The sequence below is a fragment of the Gadus chalcogrammus genome, chromosome 19, assembly GCF_026213295.1.
Source record: "Gadus chalcogrammus isolate NIFS_2021 chromosome 19, NIFS_Gcha_1.0, whole genome shotgun sequence".
Taxonomy (NCBI): Eukaryota; Metazoa; Chordata; class Actinopteri; order Gadiformes; family Gadidae; genus Gadus; species Gadus chalcogrammus.
Window position 1 is genome coordinate 4,856,988 of NC_079430.1, and position 19,353 is coordinate 4,876,340.

The following is a 19,353-nucleotide window of genomic DNA, read 5'->3' on the forward strand; positions in this document are numbered from 1 at the left end:
GTGATTGGTTATTCCCTAACTGATTTATTTGCAGGTAAGGAGGGGTTAAAATTCGACATTGGTGCGATGGAAATTACTGTCACACTCTTTCCCAAAACTGTAATGTACCTTAGGATTAGGGGGGCTAACTTAAAAGGCAAAAAAAACACAGCTTGTAATGTACATGAGTTTGACTCTCATCGTCTTGTCTGAGTCCAATACACTTTCACACCACAGAATGTGAACCTTTTTTCGGTATTGGTGATCTTTCTCAGCACCATCATCAGAGGGGTTATCTTTTGGATCAATTCGTCATTGGTTGGAGGGAAAAAGAAGGAGCGCTTGTATTGATGCACCTGATGTCCCTGCTGAAAATACAGCAGAATCGATTTCATTTAGAAATGTAATTCCACAAAGTTATGAATCGAGATCACAGTTTTTAATACGATTAATCGCGCAGCCCTACCGCCAGTGCAACAAAAGCCATCGCGATAATTGGGTGATCGCGATTTGTGTAATAATTAGAACTTTATAGATATTGTGGCCCCCGGTTAAATTTTGAGCCAAGAAAACTCCTGTTGTACTATTACTACAGCTGCTGCTGCTGCCACTACTACTGCTATAGTAACAGGCAACAAAGGCCTACCTGGTTGGTCTCTGCTATACAAACACAAGTATTTGTTCTCAGACACGTTATTCAAAAAGGCCAACGACAGAAAAAATGAAATAGGGAACCACTTGACCACAGCATTTGAATGATGTCGCTGATAATAAAAGGCGAGAGGAGAGAGATAGGGGGAGAGGAGGGGAGACGGAATGAGAGAGGAGAGGGAGGATGAAAGCAGATGGAGAGACCGAATGAAAGGAGGACAGATAGAATGAGCAGACAGATGAGAGGAGGAGGGATGCACTGAAAAAGGGAGGGACAAAAAGAGTTCTCAGAGTAAATGTGAAATCAAGAAAGAATGAACGAAAGTGACAAAATGAGTCAGGAAAGACAGAATGAAAAAGGAAGGCTAATTGACAGAGGAGAAGGATTCTGGATCGTCACCACGGCAACCTGACAGTGCAGGTGTAAAGACAGGATCTGGGACGGACGCGGACACGCGCGCACACACACACACACACACACACACACACACACACACCCCCACCCCCCCCCCCCCCCCCCCCCCCCCCCAACAGAATGACTCAGCTGATGGAAACTCAATTGCTTAAAGGGGTAGTTCGGAATTTTGGACATAGGGCCTGATTCCCAAGTTAGCTTTGGTGTTCTTTATCATTGGAGACAGTTTTCAACACATTTCATTCAGTCATAGTTGCAGAGTTCGCTCGTGCTAGGCTAGCGCACAGCAACGGGCCATAATAATAAAACAGTCTTACCCACTCCACAGTACACCCAAGGTAAATCCATTATAACGCCAGACTATAGATGTAAATGTCTGTGTTGATATAATAATGTTAGAAATAAAATTAACCTTGCATCAGAATCAGAATCAGAATCTATTCATGCATCGCATGAATCATCGCATTTTGACTACTTCCTCAGCAGCAGCGGAATTTAACCTAGGTATCAGTCCGCTGCTGCCGTAGCCTACTACCAGGAATATAACACTGTTGCTGAGACACAGCAAATCCCTCAAAATGCAATGCAAGGTTGGTTTTATTTCTAACATTATTCTATCAACACAGACATTTACATCGACCGTGTAATTGACAGTGATGGGCCTGATCACTGATGGTGATGAGACGGCCTATAGTAGCGAGGTTGACTGTCTTGCTCAGTACAGCCAGGACAACAACCTCATTCTCAACAACAACAAAAACCAAGGAGCTCGTAGTGGACTTCTAAGGAAGAGGCAGATTCAACACCCCATCACCATCAACGGGTCTGCTGTGGAGAGGGTACACAGCATTAAGTTCCTGGGGGTCCACATCACCAGAGACCTCACCTGGGAGGAGCACACCAACCAGGTGGTGAAAAAAGCACAGCGGCGCCTATTTCACCTTAGGCGACTGAAAAAGTTTGGAGTGGGGCCCAAGATCCTGGGGGCCTTCTTCAGAGGCACAACGGAGAGCATATTGACTGGATGCATCACTGCCTGGAACGGGAACTGCACTGCCCAAAGCCGCAAAATGCTGCAAAGGGTAGTGCGGACAGCTGAGAGGATCAGCGGATGTGAGCTTCCCTCCATCCAGGAAATCTATAAGGCCCGGTGTGTCAGGAAGGCCCTCCGAATCATTGGGGACCCCAGCCACCCCAACCAGAAACTGTTTGAGCTACTGCTGTCAGGGAGGCGGTACCAAAGTCTAAGGGCCAAAATCCAGAGGATGACAAACCGTTTTTTCCTCCAAGCAGTCAGACTCCTGGAGAAACACACTACCCCCCAACCATCCACACGCACACCACAACAACAGACTGGTGTTTAACCATCTATTGTATTTGCACAGCATTAATCTATTGCTCAATAACCCTACCTGTGGCTGCTTTCACTACCACTTGAACACCCTACACTTCACACTTTATTGCACCTCATTACTTTTTATTATTATTGATGCTGCTACTTACTTGTTTATTTTTATACTTATATTATATTTTTTATTTTTTATTTTTTACTTTGTTTCTTTTCATATGGTTTCTTATCTTTATTTATTTATTTTATCTTGTACTGTTGCTGCTATGTGAATGTTGAGGAACCAAGCCTAAGAATTTTACTCTAGTGTACTGTACAATAAGATGTAATAATAGTGATTCTGATTTTGGTTCTGATTCAGCAAACTCTGCAACTAGAAGGACTAAATGAAATGTGTTGAAAACTGTCTCCAATGATAAAGAACACCAAGGCTAATTTAGGAGTCAGGCCCTATGTCCAAAATTCTGAACTACCCCTTTAAGGGCATAAGAGGCAACTCTTATGACGGCTGGATTCAATTTAGTTTTAAATGTATTTACAGAGTTGGATAAAAAAAATACATCATGAAGCAATATCTCCAGTGCTGGACAAAACTCAAATAGATATTTGCCGGAAAATACTTTGGCTGAACTAATTCAGTTCCTCATTGAATTTGTTTGAGCGAAACCTTGGACTAATATGTGGCTTGCTATCGTCTGGTAATAACTAGCATACAGCGAGTGATGCCCGGGGATAAATTAAATATTGCCGGCGTAATCATTCATGACTGGAAAAACAAACACAGCCACAATACGTCAACACGGACACGGAACAGCCCACCTGCTGACTTGAACCTGTTGTCATAGAGACTGATGGAAAAGTATTGGGAGGAAATCAATCTGCGATGTGTGAGGAGGGAAAAGGACGATTATGGAACAGGATTCCTTCAACATGTGGTCACTTCACCCTGAATCGGAATTCAAGACCAATATGAAGCAAATTGTATACATCCCAAACCAAGATGTCTACCCTCGCTCTCAGTCACACATTAGACTTGCACCAATAGCAACTCAGGAACGATTACTTTTAATCTAATTCATGAAATATAATTCAGGACACACTAAGAATGGAGCTATTGGTCTCAAATGAGAAGTTGAAGGGGATCATTGAAGTCGCATTAAATAAGTATGTGTTTTAAATTGCTTTCTTAATGGTCCTATTGTATTATTTATATGTATTGAAATGTTGTTCTTTTGGTTTGACCTACTGTTTATGCCTATTGTACATTTGTATTTCAGTTTTTATTTGTATGTGTTGTAATCAGGGCGTCATTGAAAAAGAGAGCCTGAAGAAACACTTTTGTGTGGCACAATACGACCGCTGGACAACTTCTGGGACTATTTTCAAGATTAGTATTATTTTTGGCTTTCCATGAATAAATAAAGGATAAAAAATTAATAAGTAGAATAATAATAATGTATCTCATTTCGCTTCTGCTTTGGAGTGAAGCATTTTGCGTATACCTAAATAATATTATCCTTCTAGTATTACAGTATGTGAAGTAAATAGGGGAAGTAAGAAAATAGATAAACTTTCACTACGGTTTTGGCCCACGTTAACAAGTAAAACATATTTTCCAATTCAGTGGTTATTCCTTTAAACAATGACTTATATAAAAGGAAAGAGAAAAAAAACATGACCAGTGGGTCTGAAACCTAAATGTGTTTCGACACATTTCAACGTGACGTGCTCAGCCTCACACTAAAATGAAAACACTTCCTCAGGCGTGATCGGGAACTCTACGAGTCCCGCCCGTCTAAACTATTTCTCCAATGTTGTCTTGTACCGATCTGCAGCATAGTATTCATAGCACTCTACTTCCCGTTATTGGAGACCATACCTGCTCCACCAGCCCATCAGGGGACCAGTAGTCCAGTGCTTCTTGATCACCTGCTCTAGGAAGTAAATATAATAATAAATAAATAAATAATAGATAAGCGTAGATAATATAGGAGGCTGCTTCCCTTTTTCTACTGCATAGCAAATCCGTCATGAATGATTTATAAACTCTGCACTATTCAACATTTTGCTAATAACGTAATACTCAACCTTCTTGCATTGTTTTATGCTGCTGTTATACGTCTGGCTATTTGGTACAATCGCACTGCTAACCGGGAATCAAACATAAACCTGGACTAGTAGCAGAGCAGACGTGTACCCGTGGAATCAGAGATTCGTCCAGCAAATAACCAGACGTTTACACAAAGGAACAAATCCATTTTCAGACATCTTATAGATACATTTCATGTTTTGAAACGTTTTGATTTGTAATGACATAGTCCGAGACTAGTCATTACAAGTGCACAGCGCGGTTTTGGCACCAAAAATAATACGTTTTACAATAAACTAACCATATTGACTTGAAAATGAAATTTTACATTCACAAACGTCATGTGTGTAATTTATGGCACAATTCTAATCGGTGACCGGTGATCACTAAAGAAGCAATCACCGGTGAGTGCTGTGTGTCTAGTGGTATGTACCTGCCGGTCGGGCAACTGCACTCCTCTCTATTTAGCCAATGTTCTGGTCAATATTTCGACACAATAGGTTGAATTACAAAAGTAGCCTTTCCTAGACAATAGCCTGACTAAAACGCAATTGAACCGGAGACGTTTCACATTTCAAGATGCCCCGAAGATACAGTGTTTTGATATGTGATTGGGGGATAGTATTGTGGTCTCTTGTTGCGCATTAAATATGTTTGAGTGTGTTGTTTGGTATTTCCTGAGCTACACAGGACCTCATAGAACCAAGACACCAGCATCACCAAACAAACTAGAACCCTTTTTTAACGTTTGGAGATGGCAAATGTGATAGTTACTTTCAATACATATTCAGAAGCAAAAACTAAATACTACGACTGATGAAAAGGTCGGTTGACAAAAATAATTGTGCGCTCCACAATTAATATAATATCTGATCATTGTTCCCATTACAAAACTAAATGGAAAACATAGACAATTAAATTGACAAAGTAAATAGCTAAAGCTACAGATTGGTTTGAATTGGTTTGTGCTTGTGCGTGCGTGCGTGTGTGTGCGTATGCGTGTGTGTGACTGTGGACTTACAACATGAAGTCCTGCTCCCAGCCGGGCTGGTCCCCTCGCACCGTGATGGTCGTGCTCTTGACATTCTGAACCTTCAGCGTCACGTAGCTGTTGAACTTTTCTGGAGGAGCGAGAGAAAAGAGGGCGTTACAACGCAGTACATATTCTACTACTCACTGCTGAGAAAACCCAGAGTTATCACGAACACATTCAAATCCAGAATGATAGCACCCAGAGTGACAACACATTCCCATCCAGAATGATATCCTAGCACCCAGAGTGACAACACATTCCCATCCAGAATGATATCCTAGCACCCAGAGTGACAACACATTCCCATCCAGAATGATATCCTAGCACCCAGAGTGACAACACATTCCCATCCAGAATGATATCCTAGCACCCAGAGTGACAACACATTCCCATCCAGAATGATATCCTAGCACCCAGAGTGACAACACATTCCCATCCAGAATGATATCCTAGCACCCAGAGTGACAACACATTCGAGGGTGGGCAGCATGTGGCTCAGGAGGTAGGTTCACTCTAACCGGAAGGTTGCTAGTTCGATCCCCAGCTCTTCTTTGTTGAGGTGTCCCTGAGCAAGACACCTCACCCTCACTGCTCCCGACGAGCTAGCTGACGCCTTGCACGTTTGACACCGCCGTCGGTGTGTGAATGTGTGCATGAATGGGTGAATGTTAGGCAGCATTGTGACGCGCTCTAGGTGACCATTTTCTGTCTGGGAAGTGTTTCATTTGTTGGATTTAACCTTTACTACACTGGGCGAGAAATAGACTATGAGTGAGGAAAGACAGAGGTTGCTGAAAAAAGTCACGTCAAAAAGTCCAATCCCATACCGGGTAATTTAATTATTTTATTAAATTACGAGTTTTTAGAGTGAAATTGTTTTTAGACGGATGTATAGACTTGGTTGAAATACAAGTAACCCAATTTGAAAGTAATTTATTAAAGGCTGCTGGGCTTGTACGGTATATAGGCCGGCTGTAAGTGAATGACATCACATCTGACGCAGAAAACAGATGCATTATATACCAGGAGAACCTCATTTCCAACAAAAAAGAAAACCTTTCAGAGATTACAAGATAATAATCTTTCCATTATCCCTTTGCCTAGTTCTCTCGTTCTTTCATAGATTATATATATATATATATATATATATATATATATATATATGTATGTATAAAATAAAAATAACCCTGTTTATTAATAGCTCCTAAATTGTTGCAAAACAACAATTTAAAGGACATGACACATGAGGAACAAGAAAGTCAAAAATAACGTAACAAAATCTGAAACTTTAGATGAGGACCGGTCTTGATTAGACAAAGGTTGAACAAAAAGTGTGTGTGTGCACATTGTGATGAAAGACACTGACGCGGTGCGTCGCCCTCAGCCCTCTGCCTTCTCCGTAGCATGTCCTCCCTCTCCCTGAACCCCTCCACCCCCCCCCCCCCCCCCCCCCCCCCCCTCCCTGCGGCTAGGCGCTAGGGATCAGGTCAGCGCTGGGAGCAGAGGGGCAGAACAACCTGTAAAAGGTTTCTGTCAAGACTGATACCATCAGGGGAGGAAGGAGAGGTGAAGGGAGGGCTGAGCGAGACGCAGAGGACTAGGACGGCTCTGAAGCGGTGACTTTATCTCCCAGTACAATAAGCTACGATTACAGGTTCTGGGAAGTCGACCATTACAGTCTGAATGAAAACCAACAGATTATTATTTAAAACAAAACGAGGGTGGGATAGTTTCGAGTCTAGGGTGCTGAGCTCCTATAACCGAAAGGTTATGGGTTTGAAACCCGAGGGTCCACAGCCTAACGTGCAGGCATCCTAGAGGAATGTAAATGTGACTGTAGGGGGTTCAACACGACAACAAGGAGGAGGCTGCAGGAGGTGAGCTGGAGGACGAGGAGGAAGTGGAGATAAGAGGTGTTGATAGACCTCATTTGCGCTCTCAGCTATGCCAACCCCGCCAGCTGGTTATTCTGCCAAGTTTCAAGATTGAAACGATTATCACGTGAAGCAAGGACTTGTATGATGGTGCACGTAACAAATAAACCTTTGGTTCCTTATGTGTGTAGGTTCTTGTGTGTGTGTGTATGTGCTTCTGTGTCCGGTCTCTGTGTGTATATATGGGTATGTCCGTGTGTGTGTGTCGGTGTGTGTGTATGTGTGTGTGTCGGTGTGTGTGTCGGTGTGTGTGTATGTGTGTGTGTCCGTGTGTATGTGTGTGTGTCCGTGTGCGTGTGTCCGTGTGTGCGTGTGTCCGTGTGTGCATGTGTGCATGTGTGCGTGTGTGCGTGTGTGCATGTGTGCGTGTGTGCGTGTGTGCATGTGTCCGTGTGTCCGTGTGTGCGTGTGTGGTCCGTGTGTGTGCGTGTGTCCGTGTGTGTCGGTGTCCGTGTGTGTTGGTGTCCGTGTGTGTTGGTGTCCGTGTGTGTTGGTGTCCGTGTGTGTTGGTGTCCGTGTGTGTGCGTGTGTCCGTGTGTGTGCGTGTCCGTGTGTGTGTTTGTTTTGTGTGTGTTCTGTGTCTACGTATGTGTGCTGTGTGTGCGTTCCGTGTGTGAGTGTGTGTGTTCCGTGTGTTCCGTGTGAGAGTGTGTGTGTTCCGTGTGTGAGTTCCGTGTGTGTGTGTTGTGTGTGTGTGTGCGTTCTATGTGTGTGTGTTGTGTGTGTGTGTGCGTTCTCTGTGTGTGCGTGCGTTCTCTGTGTGTGCGTGCGTTCTCTGTGTGTGCGTGCGTGCGTTCTCTGTGTGTGTGTGCGTTCTCTGTGTGTGCGTGCGTTCTCTGTGTGTGCGTGCATTCTCTGTGTGTGCGTGCATTCTCTGTGTGTGCGCACTCTGTGTGTGTGTGTGCGTTCTCTGTGTTCTCTGTGTTCTCTGTGTGTGTGAGACCATTGACCAGAGAAAATAAAAAGTCAAAGAGCTCTGACTTTGGTGGAAAAGCAAACTGAGTCACCATTTACAACTAAGGAGCCACAAGGGGAGGGCGAACACAATGTCTGTACTGAGTCCACGCACACATGGGAGGACCAGGGGGTTATAGGCCAGCTGCCGGTGGGTGTGGTGGGGAGGGGGGTGGCTCCGGGGATTAGTACCACCATGACATAATCACTACATTTCATTCCCCGTGAGGAGTGTGCGTACATCCCATGATCCTCTCTGGCTGCTCGTTCCCCTGGTCCAGGCTAGGAGAGAGATCGACCCCCCCCCCCCCCCCTCCCATAACACCTGTGTGATTCTGACCAATTGCGTCGTGACGGCTCGAGGTGCCCAGACACCCCTAGCCCCTACATGGTCTCAGCAGGATGGTGGCTGCCTTGCATGGTGTGTGGAATTGAGGCATTGTTTGTAAAGTAATGAGATTTTACTTTATTGATCCCAGACGGGAAATTGAGACGGTGATGGCATCTCCCATATTTGCATGCGTTTGATCGAAAAGGTAATGATATCGTCACCTTAATTACAACATTTATAGAACAAAAATGCTATAAGACCCCACAGATATTAGCAGACCTGTAGAGAAATGTATAACGTGAAGCTCATATATATTGGAATTCCCTGTACGTCACATTGGATAAAGTTTCTGCTAAATTAAATAACAAATGGTATATATATAGGCTCAATCTAAAGATATAAATGATATAAGAGGAAGCTTTGCACAAAGGGAAGGTCAGGACTGACAGAATTATCTATTGGTTCAGAGAGTCACCTGACCTTACTGGTTCCCATGGTAACGGGCGGAAACATTCACTCCAACAGGAACACTACAGTGGTGATGGAGCAAAGGAGGCAAACACAGCTGGTCTGAGAGACGACCGAGTGACCGAGTCCCGCAATTTCTTCCTCATAACAATACGTTACTCTATTGTTATTTATTAGAAATCGCTAAAATGGTAGACGGACTGATCTAGTGATCCAGAGAGATATATGGGGGAGTTTTTTCAGACCAGTGGTCATTTGAAGCTTCTTTCGAATAATTGCCAGACATTCAACCCTGCACGTGCACGCGCACGCGCACGCGCACGCGCACACACACGCACACACACACACACACACACACACACACACACACACAGCAACAGTCGGCTGGTCAGGAGCAGTCATGGTTTTGTGTTTGCTCAATGGCACCTCGACACTCTAGGATCAGAGGATCTAGGGATCAAACCATCACCCTTCCGGTTGCCAGACAACGCGCTCTACCACTAGACAATTTGGCCCTGTAGTTTGTTAAAACCTACCTCTCCAACGAGTCTCTGTGATACCGGAATTATTGTTATTATTAGTTTTACATTTTTCTTGTTTGTTTTACGTTTAATCACAGTTTTTCGCAAAAGCAAAATTAAAAATAAAGTTGGATTTGTCTTGATTGAGAGTGGATACAACGAGCCCCTAAGGAGCGACACTTAAAGCTTGAACGACTCAAAGCCGTGGTTTCTCCTCCCGGCTCCTAGACACAGCCTGCTCCCCCACCTGTCAGAGCGCTGATAAGACACAGGCAACTAATTACTTAACGTCTTAAAGAGAAGACAAAGGCAGCGCCGCAGGGCCAATTATGACAAAAGGAGGTGGAGGGGGGGGGGGCTACAGTCCTGGGGCTAATCAGATACACCCTCCCCCCGACTGAGGGGACCCGGAGCAGCAGGATGTAGGGATTAGATCAGGACCACTCAGGAGGTTTACGGTTCTTGTAAAGAACGCGCCCCACCTGTCATAACAACACACAGATCGCATCTACAGCTCCATTAAGGAGAGGAAACAGACCCAACTAGGGCCGGCCTCCAGTGGCACCGAGTAGTGTAGTATTGCTGGCCATCGGGATCTGCGGTGTTCGTTTGTGTGCACCCATCCACACACACACACACACACACAGAATCGCACGCACGCTTGAGGGATATTTGTCCCCCATCCATCCTATTGGTCCCTATTGTGCATGATACACACACACACACACACACACACACACACACACACACACACACACACACACACACACACACACACACACACACACACACACACACACACACACACACACACACACACACAGTGATGGGGCTGGACCTTTCTCCCACTCTCTCTGACGAGTGTCTTTGTTTGTTATTAATGGATGACGAGCTCCTCCGGTGAATAGGCAGTAACACATGGGCTTGGGAGAGGTGACATTTTAAACCAACACTCTGCTCATCAATGTTTCAGGGAATGAAAGGAAAAAAGGGAGAAAAGTGGGAGGGAAGAATAGAAAGGGCCGGCGGAATAATATTATAGAACTGAAGATGGCACCACTAGCTCTGTTGACATTAAAACCGTTTCCAGAAGGTGAAATGTACGGTGATTATCAGATAAGCCACACGCATACAGACCCCAGGTGCTCACGATAACACAAACACACAGCTATTGTCCTCTAGTTGTGGCCGTGTTTGATTTAAATAAAGTGATTTGAATGAATGTGGCCATTGGCCAATGGGTGAAATCATAATATGTACCATAAACCTCAGATACATGCTTTGTGTGAGTGTGCGTGTGCGGGTTACAAGAAGGAACAGGGAAATGCACGGTGTGCTGGCAGCCCAATACAAATCGAGACAATGCAAAGACACACAGTACAGTACAGAATATACTGCACTGGCAGCTCAGTGTGTGTGTGTACTGCATGTGTGTGACTGTATGTGTATGCGTGCACTGTATTTGTGTTGTATGTGTATACTGTGCCTGTCTGTCTGTCTTGACTCACAGACACAGTGGTATATATTTAGGCATCTTGTCTCTGTTCTGAGAGTGAACTGTTGAATGTACTGTTTTGGAGTGAGACCGGATTTTATTTAGAAGGGATGTCTACATTGAAATCTAGGATACTAAGCAACAGCAGAATCAGTATACTATCATCCTTTGTATGCCTATAACAAGCATACCAAATTCACTTAAGTAGAATTAAAACTACTTCTTGAAAGAAAAAAGCTTTTTATACATTGGAGAGTGTAATTAGCATTAGGGTTAGGATTGTTTTGTCAAAATGATACAAGTGTAATGATTATCCAAATCCACGGCCCGGTTGTTAATTTTGGTGGAGATTAAATTATTAAAACACAATGAATTTGTTTTCTGGGTTTTTATTGAATCAGCTACAATTTAATATAAAGACCACTAAAGATCATTATTAAGGAACTTCATGAATTAACTTCAATGCACTAAGGAAAGAGCAAGCAAAGGTCGCACAACACAAATCTCCTCTTGTGGCACCGCGGTGGTGGAACGAGCTCCCTGTCGATGTCAGGACCGCAGAGTCGCTCACCAGCTTCCGCAGGAGACCCACGACTGGCTTGTTGAGTTCACCTGGACTCTGCATAGACTCCCCCTTATCCTCCACCACCCCTTCTCCTCTCCAATCACTTACTCTTATTGTAAGTTATACGCCCTGTCACTTACATTTTTTCCTGAGCATTGTGTAGCATCTTACCCTAGCTATCTTTGTTGTGTAGCAAGCACTAGAACCAGTGCTTGGCACATCCTTACTGTACGATACTTATTGCGACATATTGTTTCTCTTTCTTTTGATTAATGCACTTAAAGAAGTTGCTTTGGATAGAAGCGTCTTATAAATGCTGTAAATGTAAATGTAAATTATAGCAAAATGAATAAAAAACACTTCCAAGTGAACCCGTTAGTTTCAACAGGAATTCAAACAGTATGAGAATCAAAACAATGCATTTTATGTAGAGAGTTCTAGGGAGGGGGGTTGGGTTGTTTTATCCCCATGGTTACGACCCACAGAGAATTTGTGATAGTTTTTTAGAACCGCTGTTGTGTAGGAGTTATGCCGTTATACTTTAACGGTCTGCAAAGCTTAAACCTCACTCGTAAAGCCAAGATCAAACTAAAACGCTGCTCAGAACAAGCTCTACAAATCCACACAAACGGCATAGTGCTGTACTAAAGGTGTCCGGGAAGCCTAACCCTCTCACGGACGCCATCATCAATATCAACGGCTGTCCAGAAGAGTCAGAGAGGCTGAATCATCTCTTGTAGGCCGCGGTCCAGAACTGTACTCTACCCACATACACCTCGCCACCGGTGGCTCTTCGTCGTGACATCCACGCGTGTCACTACCTGCGGTCAGACTCTGAGCTCAAACTTGCACAAAACCGTTTGACAGAGAATGACAAAAACATTGAATGTAACTTCTGTTTTCACTCCTGGATATCACGGAAGGATGGATCCGTGACTCGGGAGGGGCTGTGGAAGTTTGCGTCGCAGATTTCAGAACCAATGCATCCTTGGTTGATACCTTTCAGGGGTTGGTGGGGATAATACCCTTGGATTGTTTTTGAACCGAGCTATCGGCGGGGATACAAGGCTGTTAACGCACTGGCCCAGCGTGTCGAGAGGGAGGAAAGGAAACGAGTCGGGTTAATCATTCTGTAAACAAGACATTAACTAGTTACCCTATTAGCCTTGCGACACGGTGCAGACCAAGCTAGGCGAGAGGGGGAGAGGTGGAGAGAGACAGGAGATAGAGAGAGAGAGAGAGACAGCGTAAGATGGAAAGAACCCGAGAAAGAGAGGGTGAGACAGAGAGTGAGAGACAGGAACAGAAATAAAAGGTGAGAGAGAAGGAAAGGAAGGGACCCAAAAAAAGGGAGATGGCAAGACTGCAACAGATCGAGGGAGAAGGAAGACAGACAGAGAGCCAAAGCAATGCCAGAGCGAGAGAGAGGCAGATCCTCCCTGCTTCCTTCTCAGACCAGTGGGGGCGAATAAATGACAAGCTGTTAAGCATGTGACTGATTCTCAGTTTGTGGGTCCCTGGTGGGCCTCTGTGGGGGAGAAGGGCTCTCAGGTTTACAGTTGACACCATGCCAATCTACAGACTTTCAACAGTGTTTGCTCTCAGGCAGGTGTCTCCTATGGTTAGGGTTGGGGGCTGGTGTGGTGTAGTGGGGGGCGGGTGTCTCTTGGGCAGGGTGTAGGGGAGGCTGGGGAAGGCCTGGGTTGGGCTGGAGGGGAGGGAGGGAGGGAGGTGGGGGGAGGCCTGGGTTAGGGTGGAGGGGAGGGAGGGAGGGAGGTGGGGGGAGGCCTGGGTTAGGGTGGAGGGGAGGGAGGGAGGGAGGGAGGTGGGGGGAGGCCTGGGTTAGGGTGGAGGGGTGGGAGGGAGGGAGGTGGGGGGAGGCCTGGGTTAGGGTGGAGGGGAGGGAGGGAGGGAGGGGAAGAGAGCAGAAAACCAGAAACAGAACAAACAAACAAACAAACAGAGAAAATGGATGACATCCTTGGAACAATACACCCCGATACTATCTCTCTAGATCACTCAGGAAGTACATCATCACCTAGTAAGAACCCTCGCCGCAACCCATATTATATCGACCTATCGGGGATGAGGAGGTGGCAGTGGTGTCCAATCATTAGCTCTGTGATCCCTCTCACGCCCAGGTCGGCCGAGGCCAGAGAGAGAGAGAGAGAGTGAAAGTGAAACGGCAACGCCATTAGACTCAATGTCCCAGACTGATATCGTTGTGGAAACAGAGAGCAGCTTAAAGGAGCAGAGCTGAACATGAGAAGGATTTACCCAGATGGGAGCCAGAGGGCAGTGGGTCTTACCAGCGGTGATCTCAGGTCACCTGCGTGGCTTCTCGCCCGAGGAGATGAAGGGGTTACACAATGCTAAATAAAGTCAAATAACACAATCCAATCTTCAGGGATTTAACAATCTCCGACGGGTTGACCTCCAAATGAAGGTCCCGAAAACATTATAACTGAATGTCGAGAACTGAGATAGCCAATACCATTTCAATGAAACAATTTTCTTTACAAAATTCCACTTTTGGTTGGGTAATGTTTCCGATTTCTTTTAAATTGACAAAATCATGCGTTCCAGGAGGAACTTTGAGGAACGAGTTCCCATGGCTCTGTCAAATAAATAAAGAATCAACCAAATCCCAAAGGTCAATTCAGTTATGGCGGAAACTACTACTACCCCTCCCATCAGCGCACTCGGACCCGGCCACAGGTCCACGTTATACATCTGCAACCAACGGATTCAGTTCAATGCACAGGACATGTCTGCTCATCAACAGGAAATAAGGTTGTCACAGGATCTAGAGGCCCTAGGTCATTAGCAGCTAGCAAAGCCGTTATGTAGCCGAGCGTAAAAAACAAGATGTTCCTTGAAAGTTGTTGGTAAAATATTTAAATCTATTCTACAAGTCTAGATATTGGTCGGAGCATAGTCTAGTAGTTGAAAAGAGTTTGACTCTGAGCCGGAACATTCAGGGTCTGAACCCTTATGTCTGTAGTCTACCTGTAGGCATCACTGAGAAACCCCTCACTGGCCCCTGCTCCTCAATGACATGCATCTGAATTCATCGTAAGTGGATTTGAATGAAAGGATTGAAGTCAAGGATGACTTGAGTGAATGGAAAGTGGCTGAACAAAATGGGTGTTAATGCATGAAATGTGGTCGTGAGAGAGTGATTAAAACTCACCCGGAGGTCCCTGGAGCTTGGCTTTTTTAACTGCAACGAAAAAAGAGAAAAATGTGTTAAAACAGTCAACACTGAGAACCAGGTAAGCATACAATTAACACTGGAGTAACAGCAAAAAAACACACGTGCTGCAAGACCTAGTTTAACAAACAACCTGCAAACAGTACAGCTGGAGAGAAGTCCAAAGACAGGGTTACTTTATGGATTTTTAAATAATTTTAAGTGAAATGGGAGGGTATTTTCTGAAGATAGAGTATTAATCTATCTACGGTACGGTAGGGGTTATTGTTGTGTCGTGTAGAAATAAGATCAGATATTATTTCAAGATATGTTAAATCAGAACTGTTTAACAGGATGGGAAAAACAACAAGGCATGACATCCTTCAGGGAAGCAGACCAACCGTGTTGGTGCCATTCATTCATATTCAGACCGTCCATTCAGAACCAGATACACCAGATACAGACAGCCATGGTCAAAACAAAGTCTGAATAACACATAAAAAAAAGCATTGTTTCGTGTCGCTTCTCCCCTTCACAGGCTTACACGGAATCATAAATGGTAAATGGACTGCATTTTATATAGTGCTTTTCTAACCAGTGGCCACTCAATGCGCTGTACAATATTGCCTAACAATCCCCCATTCATATACATATTCACATACGGACGGCGTTGTCAGCCATATAGGATGACAGCCAGCCCGTCGGGAGCACCTCGACACTCAGCTAGGAGGAGACGGGGATCGAACTAGCAACCTTCTGGTTACCAGCCAACCCGCTCTAACCCATGAGCCACGTGCCGCCCATGAAAGGCTAAGCGCATCGTATCTGAATGCTTAACGTTAAGGTTTCTACGTCTGAGTACGGCTCTGTCAGCGCTCCAACTCGCTGGAGGATTAATCCATATGTCACTCCGTGAACCATGGAGGGCCGTCCCTTCAAAACCACTCCCTCGGGCCAGCGTCCTGGTAATCCTCGTGTCCAGGGCCGGGTCAGCGCCGGGGCCTGGGGGACGAGCAGGTCTCCTGACTGAGTGCCGCCTGATTGAATCATCTGAATTGATGTATCGTTTTTCATTATGTGAAGTATACGTTGTGCCACACTCTTATTATGCTCTTATTCTGGGCCCTTCTTGGGTCCATTTAAATACTGAATTGATACTAAATGGAGTTTGTTTATATAACGCAAGTCGCTGTGCTAGGCGACGCAAATATTTTTTTGTTTTGTTTAACATTGGTAGGTAGCGGTGTGTGACTAGTTGGGCTGAGCACCCTGATTATCCGAGTCCCCATGGCACCCCGAGCCCCCCCCCAGCACCCCGAGCGAGCACCCTGAGCCCAAAAAGCACCCATAGCACCATGACCCTCCCGAGCCCCCCAGAGCACCCCAAATCTGCCTTGGTTCAGCAAAGAGTACACGCTGTCACAGAACAACAAGTGACACAAAACAGTGCGTTTTTCGGTGTGTTATTCCGACTTTGCGTTTCCCATGGCTGTCTGTAATGTATCTGGTGCATCTGATTCTGGATGGATGGTTTGCATATGAATAAATGGCACCAACGCTGTTGATCTGCTTCCCTGGTGGTTGTGCAACACCTGAATGATGTCATGCCTTGTTGTTTTTTTCCCTTCCTGTTAAACAGTACTGATTACATATCCTGACATAATATCTGATCTTATTTTCTTTTATTTTGATTTCAATCAGTTTCTCAAAGTCTGGCTTTAGTCCTTGTCTTAATATACCGCAGACCACCAAGAGGTTAATAAAACATCCAGTGTCAAGATCAACGGAAGTTTCAGCCCAACAACAACGAGAACCACAGGGTAGGCAGAACAGCCGAGACAGACCGCTACAGATGTAAACACTAGGGGTGGGAATCAAAGGGTACCTCACGATACGATATGCAATACATGTCCCACCCCGATAATATCGTGATACGGCGATTCTTCGATCATTAATACGTTTCTAGCCAATCCTATAACTATACATGAGGATATTTGTCTATTGATGAATATAAAATGACCATGGAAAGGTAACGTGGATGTAACTGGATTTCGATCTTTATTCATGGTCCAAACTGAGCTTTTCACTGACTCGTCTTTCTTTACTTAACGTCCGTTCAAGTCCCCCTCATTCATGTGTTGAGCACCTCCTCGAGCAGCAATGAAGTAGGATCGCTGGCAGCAGGGAATCTGTTTAGAGCGCCTTCTTTTATTAATTAAAAGATCAATATTTGGGTCGATATTTCCGTCTTACTCTTCAGGAATAAAGCATAACAATGCCCAAAAAACTAGATTAATATCAATATTTGGCAGCAGTGTATCGATTCTCATATCGCATGAATATATATCGCCATTTTGATATTTTGTCCCACCCCTCGTAAAAACCGACTGAAACAACCAGGTCATGTGCGCGTGGTTTTCCCGCAAGCGTCGCCCACTAAGGGAGACGCGCCCCGCCCCAAGCAGCGGTTTGGGCGTGGAGAGTGCTCTGCTTTGGTTTAATTTTAGATCATCTTTGCTTTACTTTCTCCCTCTGGACAATGATGGCGATGGGATTGGGAGGCGCTTTGCAGGGGGATTATTGGAGCTTGTAGCCACAGCAGCTAAGTAGCATGGGAGGGTGTGAGGCTAAACCGCTGCCCGGCCAGCGAGCCGGGCGGCTGGGGAGTGCAGAAGGCTCGTCTCAGAGAGGACTCCGAGGCCCTGCCTGCATGACATGATGGCCCACATAGGATGCAGGGAAGTGCTATACATAGAGATAACAAAATGGAAAATGGAATAATAACGGAATTCAATTAAATCTCATATTTGATTGATTGTATTATTTGATTTTACAATTCATAATATCAATAAGTTAAATAAACACAATGTAGTACAACTACATAAAAGTGAATAAACTCAAAATAACCCAATGGCAGAAACCACTGGTCGCTGTTTGTGCTCCCTTTCATGTGTTTTCATCTCAAGCAGTTGCTATGCGGTGTCAACGCACAACAGTGTGACAAACACATTCAGAGATGACACGAGCAGCACTACTCCTATCCTCATAAGCAGCCCAAAACACAGACGGAAAGCACCACGGCTGGCCCCCTGGAAGACAGCGAGGGCAGACGTAACGGAACCTGCCATCAGCTGACTAAATAAAACCAGTTTCCTATTCCACCAGAGAACTTCCTGCTTTGGACATTCCTCCGTGCAAAGGAAAGTGGTCCGGGTAAAAAGTGTGGAGGCGTGACTATGAAGGTTCGGTGACCCGAGGCCCTTAGGACGTTGCCGTAGGATACACGCAGCGCTCCAAGAATGTTGAACTACACTTTGTCTTTCCTGCTCCGGTTTCGGTATGATAGACTCCTGAGAGGAGGTACACATATTTGCTCATCTGTACGACACATAACACGCGTTCTAAAGTTCCCCAGATGTTACCGTTCCGTAACATTTTGAGAATCACAAGAGGCACCACCACAAAAAACAGCGTTTCTACGGCAACCGTTCTACGCAGAAGTATCATTTGGGCTTAAAGGTTTGTCGTCAGTCTTTCCGAATGCAGGGTTTAATGAACCGGTGTGTCCTGGTCATCTTAATGCGGGGCCGTGAGAGTTTCCATGACGTCATAGTGTCCACAGCGAGCGTCACGCTCGGCCCCGCTGCAGATGAGTGCTCCAGAGGGTGACCAACTGTGGGCCCGATGGTGGGAAGAGATGTACTCTCAGAACCACCCCCCCTTCAGTCAGGAGGGACACTTTCACATCAGGAAATGGGGTTGGTTAACCATCTACTTTGTGTTGACCTCTATTCTTGGAGAATAAAAGTGACTCATTTCAGAGTCGTCGCTATAATAAGGACTATTTCATTGTTTTTCTGAGCAGATTACGATCTAGATACAGATCATTATAAGCAGGTTTTACGGTACCCTGCTTAACAGTGACAGAAAGATAACGGGGAGAGATTGGGGATTGAAACCAGAACATAGTAGCCTCTAGTCTACATCCTTCTGCCATCCCGATCCATTTTCCACAACAAAGAGGAAGGCTTCGACCATCCGCTTAGATATTGCCAGCATAAACCGGTGATATACAATGCACAATATGCATATTAAAATCAGCATTCTAAACAGAAAATACGATACTGAATTAAAATCAAATTCTGGATCAGTTCCACATGGTTAATACGTAGTCACGCTGTGTGAACTGTGTGTATTCTCCTCTAACGATTAAAGCAAACAGACTCTCAATCACTAAACGGCTGTCAAACATGGTGGTGTTGAATCAAAGTACAGTTCACATTACACCTGGCAATGTTAAATACACACCCAGTCACATCACAACTGATATCTAAAAGCTTCTAGTGGAAATGTACCAAATATGGCCCATTTCTTTAT

At 45.0% G+C, this 19,353-nt stretch overlaps 1 protein-coding gene across 4 annotated transcripts in view; it reads right to left on the minus strand.

The window, feature by feature from the left end:
* The window catches only part of LOC130372118 (protein unc-13 homolog B-like), an 83,576-nt gene that overhangs the window by 60,677 nt on the left and 3,546 nt on the right, over positions 1-19,353 (minus strand). For all 4 annotated transcript variants that reach the window (XM_056577903.1, XM_056577905.1, XM_056577901.1 and 1 more), the window contains exons 2-3: positions 14,977-15,006; positions 5,504-5,603 (exon numbers count right to left, since the gene is read on the minus strand). In XM_056577903.1, the coding sequence (XP_056433878.1) occupies positions 5,504-5,603; positions 14,977-15,006 (130 nt within the window). The remainder of the gene's footprint in view (positions 1-5,503; positions 5,604-14,976; positions 15,007-19,353) is intronic.